This window comes from Podarcis liolepis, assembly GCF_965112155.1.
Source record: "Podarcis liolepis genome assembly, chromosome: 1".
NCBI lineage: Eukaryota > Metazoa > Chordata > Lepidosauria > Squamata > Lacertidae > Podarcis > Podarcis liolepis.
In genome coordinates, this window is record NC_139554.1 from 83,325,053 (window position 1) to 83,337,478 (window position 12,426).

Genomic DNA, 12,426 nt, shown 5'->3' on the forward strand with positions numbered 1-12,426 from the left:
GGTCTTGGCACTTCAGCAGGGTTTTTGTTGCTTTGGAGCAAGGCAAGGTGGAGTCTGTTGTGTCTTTAAGAAATATGGTTTATTCACAAATATGTACAACTGAGTTTCATAAAGGGGGTGCAGAACAATATACTCCAAGGATGTCTCTTGTCGCTCCCTTCATACCTTACGCAAGCTTGGTTCCAGCGCAGAAGCCAGCCATGCTCCCCAGACTCTGGGTGCAGCCTCTCCCAGCAGCGCCAGACCAAGGACATTGCTTTGCACGCAGTTCCCCTGCACAGGGCGCTGAGCTGAGGGAGTGCAAAACTGAGAAGATCCATAACAGAGAAGTTCTCTGTCACCATATTACAAATGATCACCAAAGTCCGCTCATGTTTTCAGCCAGTGCTTCATGGAATTTCTGGCCCTCTCTTCCTCTTCCCCAAAAAGTTTTGCTCCAAACACAACTCAAGCCTCCTGTAAAAAGGGCATCTTTTCTGCTATTGTCCTTTACAGTACTTGCTAACACATAGCTGGAGGACGAACTCCACTCCCCTTTGTCTGACGCTGAATAGCTCACCCTTTGTCAGGGTAATGACCCCGCCATCACCTGTCTTTGTTCTTTGATAGCACCTCTCTCAGCCAATCTCCTGAGGAAGCCGGCTTGATTCATGTTAATCTTTTAGGCCTTTCTAAATCCATTGATCAAACCCCACATTTACTTAATGCCATAAATTATGGGGAGGACCTGGCACCCAGGAATTTTAGGGGATCCTTGTCCCCTGGAGACCCATAACATTATATTTGAGCATGTGCACAATGTCCACAATGTTTCTGGGTAAACTGACCTAGTCATCCCCACATTCCTGTGGAATAAGGCAGATAAATTTTTAAATGAAACAGCACTACAGCTTGGGAAGGTCCAGGGCTCAGTGGCTGAGATTCTGTATAGTTTGCAGAAGGTCCCCATTTCACTCACCTGCATCTCCAGGTGGGGCTAGAAGAGATCTCTGTTTGAAACCCTGGAGAGTCACTGCTAGTCAGTGTAGACAATACTGAACTGGATGGCCCAGTGTACGAGATAGGCAGTCTTAAAACCCAGCATTATTTACTCTTTTTTTAAAAGAGAAAAACCTAAGCACTATAGATGCAATATGTTAACTTGAAGCAACATCCATCTAAAACACTGCCAGATGGGCTTTTTAAAAAAGGCATAGGTATTGGAGACAAAATGGGTAACAGAAAGATGGATCAGGTTTTTACATAACCTGTCAGACTGGAGAACCAAGGAGTGCCTCCTTTGATGCATTTAAAGCTCATTTGGCTGTAGCCACACCTAAGAGCTGAATTCACCTTTCAAAGTCAAGCAGTGGCAAAGAAATGTAGAATCTAAAAACAAAAATGACCAAAAACTGTTTAAGGGAATCTTAAAAATTAGTACATTGATTGCAGTATAAACGTTTAAAAAAAAAGTTAACTTCTTCTCTATCTCCAGTTTCTTACAAGTTTCACTGAACCCAAGATACTGAAGAGATAAGGCAAAAGCAAAAATGGCTTTATACTGTAAGGAGAGTCAAATTAAACATTCTTGTGATGCTAAGAGCCCTTCTCATCAACCTGAAATTCTACACAAAGAATAGGGCACTGTTGAGATCTGTCCCTTTAATTTCTTTATTTGTGAATTGCACAGACAACCAAATGTCGTTAGACATACATTCCAGGTTAATTTTAAACAATTCTGATATATGATCAACCTAAACAATGTTTCAACGAACGAGGACCCTCGTTTTCTAAGTGGGCATGAGATTTGATTGATTATATCACAGTCCTAAACGCATTGGTTGGTTTCGACAGAAAGTTTTTTCTGTTGCGGTTGGGAGGGAGGTGTTAATTCTATATTACCGCAGGCATCGTCTGTCAATTCATGCATTTCAACCACACTGAAACCCCCAGCCGTCATGTTTTTCACAAAAGTCTACGGATTGCGATCAAAATCGGGATACTAAACAATAGAGCGTATCATAGTTTAATTAGGGTGCAATCTGCACATGTCTAAAAGTTTTTTGTTGTTTTTTTTTTAATATTTTACTCCAGAGCAATTTCCACCGGGACGTGCTTCTACTTAGATACACATAGGATGTGGTTTGCTCCGTACAAAATAGGTCGTCATAATTTGCTGTTTTACCGAACTCTATTTATTGTATAAACTAATGTATACTTAGTCTTCTTCAAAATTTAGATCCACGCCCCTGTGCTTTTCAACATATTTTACGTTTCGTAAACGTAATCTAATCAAACTAACAAAAGCCTGATTTAATCCAAACTGAACAGCCCCTCCCCTGACTTCTGCCGGGGGGAAAAAACCTCCAAAAGATTAGGTTAACTCCACACCTTTGAGGAAATTTATCTCAACATTAACTGACGCTGAAGTAATTATATACTGACAACAGCCAGCTGCCAGGATGCATTTGGTTTCTGATATTTAGTTGACAGTGTGCACGGCCCTTTGATACAGTTTTTTAAGGGGCTTTCCGCGCGGTTTCTGGAAAATAAGAGTACTGTATCCCTTTTCTGCACCACTTTACTGTTTACCACCGCGGCGTGACGCCGAAAAAGAATATTATCACGGCAGGTTATGTTAGATACAACAGAGTGAGCTCGGAGGAAGGCGGGGAAGGTTTTTTTTACTATCCTGTCCTAAACATACCTACACGTGGTCAGCCCAACTGAACTGCTGCGACATTCGTTTAAAAACTTCAGTCTCAGCAAACCGGACAGGTCTCAAAACCAGATACCCAATTTTTTTAAGTCACTCACTCCCTTGTCCGAAACAGAGGCATAAACATAGCCTCTGGCAATTGTGGGCTTGGTGGGTGGGGATGCCGTTTCCAGAAAAGATAAGAGGACATTCCACCCCCTGCAAAAAAAAATAAAAAGATAAAGCAACAATTCTTGCAGCCGATCTGCTATTTGTTCTCTCTGCAAGGCAATGCCTTGGGATGTTTGATGCCCGCCGTTACCTGCAGAGCCACTCTGAGCAGGGCATGTCCCCCCAAAAGCCTCGTATCGCTAAATGGGCCTAGAACTGGGAACTCCCTGTGTCCCCTTTAAAACAAAACAGAGTGTGGAGGCCTCTTTATCTACACACTTTCAAGAAATCCGGCCCTTAAACTTCTTACTCTGGATTAGTTCCATTGAGAGCAATAGCCCTAATCCAGTCTGACTCTCAGCACATGAAGAGGGACCGCTACCTACAGTCGCTAGCGCCGGGCAGACTGCTGCCGTTACTGCGCACGCGCCAGAAACCGTATTAGTATTTCCAATAGGCAAAGCAACAGAAAACTACAGTTTTACGTAAGACTCCGGTCAAGCCAGAAGGGTGACCAAAAAAAAAACAACACCCCACACAAAGGCGCATGCGCCTCCGCTGCCTGACTCTAGGCCAAAAAGAGGTAGTCTGCGCTCTCGCGCTTGCGCAGTTAGGCTGCTCTTGTTTCTGGGTGGGGAAAATTACGCCTGCGCATGGTAGGCCCCTGCCCGTAGGGAGGGGGGTCAGCGAGAGAAGGATATGTCGCGCAGGCGCAGTATGGCGGCCTTGTATGTGTGTATGTGAGAGTCTGACGGGTTCAAAATGGCGGCGGCTGCTTCTATGTGAGGGGAAGAGTCTGGGGGTTGTGGGGAGGGAACGGGTGGCGGTGTCGGACGGGCGCCGGTGGGTTGGGGGCCCCAGCTGCGCGGTGCTGGGTCGCAGCTCCTTGGCCCCAAGAGGCGGCGCGGCGGTGCTTGCTGGCCCAGCGCCTTGAGAGGCTGCGGTCGCGTCCCAGGGGGGTGTTAGGGCTTGGGCTCGGGTTCGAGTTCGGGGAATGCGCGTGGGGCCGGCGTTGCTGAGCCCGGGTGGAGCGGGGGGCTGGGCTGGGCTGGGTGGGGGCATCTGAGGTGAGCCGAGTGGGCTGAGCTGAGGGGTGTGTGGATGCCCTAGAAAGGCAAGTTGTGGGACTGGGAAGGCTGGACGTGTAGGTGAGAATGGTCTGGATTTGGGGCACAGGGGTCCAGGACCTGCAGCCCAAGAACAGCGACTGAGAGCTGATTTGTTTCATGACTAGATGGAGGTGGGGAAGACTTTCTGTAAGGGCAGGAGCTGGAGAGAGAGTTGCTTTCCCTCCTGAGGAGTTATGGCTCTGGGTTCCCAACTTGGAGGGTAGGGTGAAGAGAGAGTGTAGTTCTCAGGGCAACCCCCTCCCGCCCAAGGCTGGCCTCGCTGAGAGGAGCTGAGGAACTGAGCGCCCTCCAGAGCCTACCTGATGACGCCCCCTTTCCCCCAACAGTGGGATCGGGGTCCCTTCTTTCTGAGGGGCTTATAGCCCATTTTGGATGCTAACGTTCTCCAGCCTTCAGGGTCGAAGAGTAATTCACTTGGGAATTAATTGACTTTCCGGCTTTTCTCCTGCCCTAGGAAGGGGCAAAGGAAAACCAGAGACCTGGTAAGATATAGCGATATTTCTATTATTTAGTTTTGCAAACAGTCCTATACAGTATCTCGTTCTTTCCCTTTTGCTCTGTGGGAGTCAGGGTGCCTCATTGCATTTATGTCACTACAAACAATGAGTGATATTCTAGTTCTTAAAATGCAGACAAAGTTTATGCTTGCTCTGATTTGTCTCTCTCTTCTGCTGGAATGGAGTTGAACTGGCATGTGGGGTGCTGATCCTCTTCGTTTTACTGACTTTGGGACTTTTAAGGCTGTTTGGAAAGAGAGGCACACACAAGACTGATTTGGAATAGGAGGTGGCAAGTAGGAGCTTCTGAGTTTCACTTACCCCACCCAAAACCCTCCTGCTACTGTATACAGGAAGCCCGCAACTTATGCACATTTAACTTGTGCACATTCAGCTTTATGCGTGTGGCAAAAAAATTAAATAAAAATTAAAAGGGGGTCGGGTTGAACTCAGTGTGCCATTGAACTCAGTGTGTTTTGACTATACTGTACATGATTTTGGCTTTAGGCATAATTCCCAGAATGTAACCCCTTGTACGTTGCAGGCTTACTGTACTTGAAAATGTAAACAGACCATTTAGGCAATTTTGTATTGGCTTTAAATCGAGTTATGTTGTGGTCTATATCTTATACTACTTGCTTAACCCATGCAAATGTTAAGCGGGTGCTGAAATGACTGTTTCCTGGTGATTGACTGCTGACCCAGTCTTGTAATGTGTCTACCTCTAAAACAGCACCACCATAACTTATATACACCATTTTGGGGTATGCTCAGGATCCATATTATTTCTTTTATTTGCTTGATGCATAAAGTACCTTTACACAGGCTTCTCTAGAATTAAATGTTCCATTCACTAACTTCTCCTTAACTGAGCAATAAAATAGTTGTGACACACATGTCCTGACTGAGATACAGTGGTAGTAAAGGTGTGAATGGACTACAGCACATATGATGGCTTGCTGTCATATATTGTTCTTACACTAGCCAATTAAAACATTATGCTGTTGAACTGCTGTAGTTGGTGTCTGACTGCATTTGGTCAGACTAGATCTAGGTTATGCCATAATCAGTAGCAGAGTTCTGCCTCTATAATGGTGGGTAACTCTTACAGTATTCAAATGAACAATGGGTTGCGTACTTTTGTCTTCTCCGCATAGAGCCAAACTGCAGTTTCAACAAATGCTGAGAGGGGTCCTTGGTTGCGGGGTGCAGTAATATAGTAAACTGAGCCCTCTGTATTGATTCCATTGTGTTTAATCATGGTATCTCTGTTGTTTTGAAACATTTCCTGGGAAAATTCCTATAGGTATTTGCAGACCAAACTGAGCATGTTTGTTCTTTAACTGACTTTTCAATTCATTTAAAAAGCAGACACCACATAGAATACTCTGTCGCCACCTAGCATGTATATTTACTTGGGTACTTGACAAAACTATGAAAGTATTGCTTGATGTTAAAGTATGGATACTATGAGACTGATTCCATTGTGGAATAGCCACTTGGGATTTTTGTTTTATTTGAATTGACCCTAGTTTTAAAAAATGGCCATGGCTTAATCAGGTCCTAAAAATTAAGTCATCCTGTTACTTCATAGTCATTGTTAATTTTCCATTCTTGATTCATGACATTTCATATTGTTGATAAAACCAAGGCAATAAAGAGTTAAAGTGGAATTTCTAATCTGTTCTACTTCCTTATTCTGGTATCTTTAGGAGGAAGAAGAGGAAGACAGCAGTTCTGATATCTCATTCTCGCTCTCATCAGAAGAGTCTGAGATGGAACCTGAAGAAGAGCGGGTCCGTTATAGCAAAAGGCTGGTCAGTATATACTCTTATGCATAGTGTTTCTACCCATAACTTTTTAGATCCACTCTAACTAAAAGAAACAAAACAAAACAAAATGTAAATAAGTGCCCAGTAGTGTTAATAGGCTCAATTTCAAAGTTTGTGATTTAGTAGCCACTTCAAGCTCGTCATAAATTTTAAAATTGTGCTTCCAGAAAAAGATGAGTGTAGTAAGGCTACTAAAAGTTTCCTACAGTTGAATACAGCAAAGGCTGACTGAGGTGATGATGGTTAGCAAAGCTGGAGGTGACTGAGCAAGAATGTGGACACACATGTTTGGCCTCCATTGTGCTTTCAGTTTTGCAGTCTTGGATTATCACAGGTGTGCTATCTTGAATTTAACACTGTGTCCAGAAGCTCAGGTTGTGGAGGTGTCAGAGTGCTTTAATTGACTACATCTGGTGTGAAAGCTTGGGTATTTTGTCCAATTTGGACCTGGTGAGTTGTTCATGTTTGTACCCTTAAGGCTAGTTCACCATAATGTATTTTGTGGAGCTTACCTTGAGGATGAGTCAGAAGCTTCTCAAATGGTATACTGTGCTGCAGCTCATTTCCTGAGAAGAGTAGGTTTTATAGAGCATAGTATATCTAATGCTCCAGTGCTTGTTACTGCAGAATCTATTAGTGTCCAACATACCATATGAGGGGTTTTGTGGGATCAGTTTCAGTTATGACAGCCTGATGATATGAACGAAGTGTTTGAAGCAGTGCATCCAAACAGGGCTGGTTACTGAAGTGCAGACAGTCACCTGGTCAGCAGGAGTTCAAAGCAGGGCCCTTCAAAAGGCCTTTGCAAAGAGCTCTGTGTTGTGCTTTGAAGTACTGAGGATCAGCTGACCAGCAGTGCTCCAGAAGCAATTGTGAAGGATTACTGGCAGGTGGACATCCTCACCCACCTGTCAGATTTGGACTTTGGGGGTGCAGGTAAGGATCTGGCCTGTCAGCTGGATCCAGTCCCCCACCCCTGGAGTAATGCGTAGTTATGTGATATGGTCTGCCCGGCTGCTTGAAGGTGGTGGTGGTGGTGTGGTCTTTCCTGAAAAATCTTGCCTTGGATCCAATGGTATGTGGCAACTTGGACCTAATTGCAAAATACTCTATTTCAGAGGAAGGTGCTTGCTTGAGAGGGTAGTAGTGGTTTAAATACAGGTGTTTCTGTGTGAAATATATTATATTTAGCCTTACCAGTCTGGGTTCCAACCTGGCTTAGGGATTGAGTTGGCCTTAATTGCACTGATGGGTGACCTTTATAAGGTGAGGGAAAGGAGGGTTGCAACCCAGTTAATCTTTCTTGATCTCAGCAGCTTTTGATATTAAGCTTAGTATCTTTCTGGATCAGCTCTATGGTTTGGGGGTTGGAGGTGTTGTTCAGCATATCTGCCCAGCTTGATTGCAGAGTAGTACTGGGTGACTGCCCCCTAGCAGTTATTCTCTTGGATACCACTGTGCAGTACTTTGTCCTCAGTGCTATTTAACATCTAAGTAAAGCCATTGGGATTTAGAGCACAATGTCTTCAGTATTATTATATTTATTCTCATCATCATCATCATCAATTATTAAATTTATATACTACCCTTTATCAAAAGGTCCCAGGGCAGTGTACAACATTACAAACCTATTTTATGGAGCATAAGATTGAAAACATAAAACAAAGCATAGTTATAGGCAGCATAATAATAAAATAATAATAGTAACAGTCCCTCTGTCCCCACAACTTTAACAGGCCATAGATTATTTAATGGCCTAAGGTCTTGGTAAAGACGAATGTTTTAGGCTGGTACCTAAAGACATATAGTGATAACAGCAAGTGAGCCATTCTGGGGAGAGCATTCCACAGATGGGGAGCCACCACAGAAAAGGTCAGTTCTTGTGTTGTCATCCTCCAAACCTCTCGTGGAGAGGGGCATAGAGAAGGGCCTCTGATGACAAATGCAGAATCCAGATCAATTCGTATGGGGAAAGGTGGTCCTTAAGATACACTCAACGACTGATTTAGGCATGTCCAAATGATGCATGATTGTACACAGAACCTGGAAGTAGCCCCCAAATGTCATAAAGATGACACAAAAAGGGGCAGGGTGGAACAGATTTACACATGTTCCAGTGTATGCAGGGGTCTGGAATTTAACCCCCATGCAAAATGAGGATTGCCTGTATTGCAGTCTTGAGCTGTGTAAGGCTCATAACAATTGACTCTCCTTCTCTCTTACATCTGAATCTGGTGGCAAGTTCTGAGCTGATATCTAAATGCAGTTGTGTGCTAAATGGATGCCAGTAGACCTTGACTGAATCCTGACAAGGTTATGGATGTTTCCCTCCCTTTGAAGATTTGTAGTCTGGAGGTACTCATTGATTCCTCTTTGTCACAAGAATCCTCATCGGCTAAGAGTACATTCTACCAGCTTTGGTAGGCTAGATAAGGACGTCCCTGTTAGGGGTTATAGGTTCACATTGGTCCATGCATGCATTTGTAATCTTGGTTATTGGTTATTGTAATGCACTCTATGCAGGGTTGCACCATACCAAACTCTACATAATCTGTTACTTCAAGAACATGGGATGACTGTCCCCATGCAGTATAAATAGGAAGGAAGAAGTGTAAATGGAGAATAATTGAATTGGAAGTACTTGGTGCTTGGCTGAAACCAACACATCATAGTTATTATTGAAATTACAGAACTGGAATTTGACCTAATTACTTCCAAGAGATATTCAAAGACACTCTTAGTTTACTGATGTGTAACATATTTAAGTCTGTCTTGGTTGTTTAAGCTTACAAATGTAATCAGGCATTTTGTTTCTTGGCATCTTTGATTGTTTGTGTATAGGCAAATTGTATTACCTTCAACACCCATATTTGTGATTATGATATGTGTGTAGTGGTGGGAAGCTATATGTGCTCAGTCTTTATGGGTTTGTAAAGCTGGGTTTGTATAGGCTGGAGGAGTGGAATTAAGAAATGGAAGTGTTAATTGTACAAGTTATGGGAGGTGGGTTCATATTAGGAAAGAAGAAATGAGAATAAGATCTGGTAGCAAACATTTCCTTTTTAAAAAAAGAGTGGACGGGATGGCTGTACAGCAGTTTTGAAGCATTCTAACTTCAGAGAATCCTTTTTATATTGGTTTTTCTGCTGAGGTGCCCTGTAGCAATGCCACAAAGCATATGCATGGCAAAGGACTCCTGAATATGTTTAGTGTGCTCAGCTTAGTTCACTTGATATACTGGTTTCTCCTGTTAGCCCTAGTGGTCAAACCACACCAATTGTACTGTAGAATGAATTTGACATTGCTGCATAAACCTGCACCATGGCATTAAAGAAGTACATTGATAGTACTGAGCAAGCTTTTCTTTTGGTGAGTGTTGTCCTTTGGTAATCTAGTTGTCCTTTAGTAAGAATCCTTAGCATGTATCTAGGAACTACAAGATTTCATAGGACTGCATTTGAAAACCATTCAAGAAAGTATTGTGGTAAAATAAGAAAAAGGAAATTAAGTTGCCCTGAACCTTCAAGATAGGCTAGAGAAAGCAAATTAAAATATATTGATCGTATCTGTCAAAATACTTGTATCTGTAGACGATTGATGGGATAAGATTTTATACTTGTTGTTGACGAGTTTTCCATATAACTTTCAAGAAGGGTTTATTTCAGCATTCAGTTGTGCCTGAAACTAAAAACTGTCTTCCACAAATACCAAGTGGAGCTATCCTTTTATGTGTGCATTAAGAATATTGTTAAGTGGTTAGCCAGCAGAGATAAAATTGTTTTAATGGACATAGTTGAACTATTGTAAAGTTGAGGTACGTTTGCTGAGTTCTTTGTAACTGTAGCTAGCTGATGGTTTCAAATATGTCGATAATTTTTGAGTTTCTGCAAAATTGGACTCTCATTTTTAATACATACCTGCTTTCAAATAGAAAAGTATGTACCTAGTTAGCTACATACAATAATGTTGTGCCTAGCTCTTCAGATAATACAGTGGTACCTCGTATTACGTACCATCCCCCTTACGAATGCTGCGGGTTACACGCCCCTTGTTGAGAATTTGCCCCGGAATGTGAGCGGAAGTCACGCTCCAGTTGCACAGCAGCAGCAGGAGGCGCCATTAGAGAAAGCGCGCCTCATGTTACGAGCAGTTTCCTGTTACGAACGGACGTCCAGAACGGAGTAAGTATGTAACACGAGGTACCACTGTAGAAGAAAGAAACCTATATAATCCAACTTTGGTTTGCTCAACATGTTTGGCCTTGGAACCAATTTTGTTTCGGGTATGTGAAATTGGTTTTTATATGGAATGGATTATAGTATTCTTACTAAATGCCTCTACTTTATTTTCTGATCAGGTGTCCATGCCTCCCCACCAACCTTGTGATTTTTCTTCCCCTGCCCCCCTCCCCCCAAAAGCTCTTGCTTTTTATCCCTCCAAACCAGGTTAAGGATAATCTTTGGCCCATGGACCATATCTGACCCAACACAGTTCCTACCAGTGATGCCGTTATCCACAAACAACACCCATCTGCCATTGAATGTGGCATCAGTTATGGGGCAGGTAGAGATGCAGCTGGACTAGCATAGCTGATGTCTGCAGAAAACAGCTTTGACAGGTCAATGCTCAATGCATGGGAAGCAGTGCACAAAACACTTTGCAAGCTTTGTGCTCAATGGATCCCAAGTGCTTGCCAACCAGCTGGCTGTTGGGTGCTTGGGAAGCACTATGTGAGGTTGGGGGACAACCCACCTATCAACCACTTGGTTTCACAATGGGTTGTCCTGTTGACATGTCAAAGTTGGCCCATAAGGCTCTAGCTTGCTGGATCAAAAAGGTTCCCCTCCCCTACTCCAGATTCTCTGAATTGCTACCAAACATATTCTCTTGAATCTTTGGGACTGCAAAAGTATAGCATTATATATGTGCTTTTTATTGGACCAACCTGAAAAAGGGTAATTACAACTTTCAAACGGGCCAATTTGACTGGAATTGTGGACTAAGAGATAAAATTGTGCAAGTAAAAGAAAGAAAGATAAAGAATGTATTTTAATTTTTCCAACAATATATACATAAGAGATATAAATGTAGTTACTAGAATGCAGTAATAATGGACACAACCATATAAAGTGATGTCTGAACTTCAACTTCATGTGACCAGCAATAATACTGAAGGCCAGACACATTTCAATCCACAAGGGGTCTTTCTTAATGGTCAATAAATGTACAAATTTCAGTGTTGTCACCAGAAAGAAATCATACGGCTGATTTATATAAATAGCTGACCTACCTCATCCTTAGAATTTTTATACAATTCAGTCGCAAGCTGTATAGCAGGGATGTCTAACCAGTTGACCACCGGGTAGGTTTGGGTCGACCATGGGCGATTTTTTCCCTTATCCCCCAAAAGTAAACTCAATATTTTTGACTTGCCCCTCTAAAAAAAGGCTAATAACTTTTACTTTCCTCCCTTAAAAAGCTCAACAATTTTGACTTTCCTCCCCCCAAAAACATCAACAACTTTGACCTAAACCCCCCATAAAGGGGTAGATCACTGCCAGTTTTTTTTTTTTGTGAGTAGATCGCAGTCTCTTGGGAGTTGGACGTCCCTGCTGCACCTTCTTCTTCTTTGACGATCACTCGTAGCCGAGTAAGATTGTCTTCCATAAACACAGTTTGAACACTGAGTTTGTAAGTGACTGTGGAGGCCGATTCTGGATCCACACATCCTTCCACAGTGGGGACATTGGTTTCTGGGCGGGAGTTGATCACGGTGTGGATTTGCCAAGCATGCCTTCCTCTTAGCACATTTCTCCCTTGTGTCCTGAGTTCGAGTGTCTTCAAACCCCATGACACCTTTGGTAAAGGCTGTTCTCCAACTGGAGCGCTCGCAGGCCAGTGTTTCCCATTTGTCAGTGTTTATGCTACATTTTTTTAGATTTGTCTTGAGACAGTCTTTAAACCTCTTTTGTTGACTACCAGCATTACGCTTTTACATTTTTAAGTTCGGAATAGAGTAGTTGCTTTGGAAGACGATCATCAGGCATCCGAACAACATGACCACTCCAATGAAGTTGATGTTGAAGAATCATTGCTTCAACACTGGTGATATTCACTTC

The 12,426-nt window shown here is 42.9% G+C and overlaps 1 protein-coding gene across 4 annotated transcripts in view; it reads left to right on the forward strand.

The window, feature by feature from the left end:
- Positions 1 to 3,458: 3,458 nt before the first annotated feature.
- The window catches only part of KDM2A (lysine demethylase 2A), a 53,089-nt gene continuing 44,121 nt past the window's right edge, over positions 3,459 to 12,426 (forward strand). Inside the window, exons 1-3 of one of the 4 annotated variants that reach the window (XM_083512407.1) lie at positions 3,459 to 3,504; positions 4,433 to 4,460; positions 6,188 to 6,292. In XM_083512407.1, coding sequence (XP_083368533.1) covers positions 6,251 to 6,292 — 42 coding nt within the window. In that variant the 5' untranslated portion in view covers positions 3,459 to 3,504; positions 4,433 to 4,460; positions 6,188 to 6,250. The other 3 variants (XM_083512406.1, XM_083512405.1, XM_083512404.1) reach the window with 3 other exon arrangements.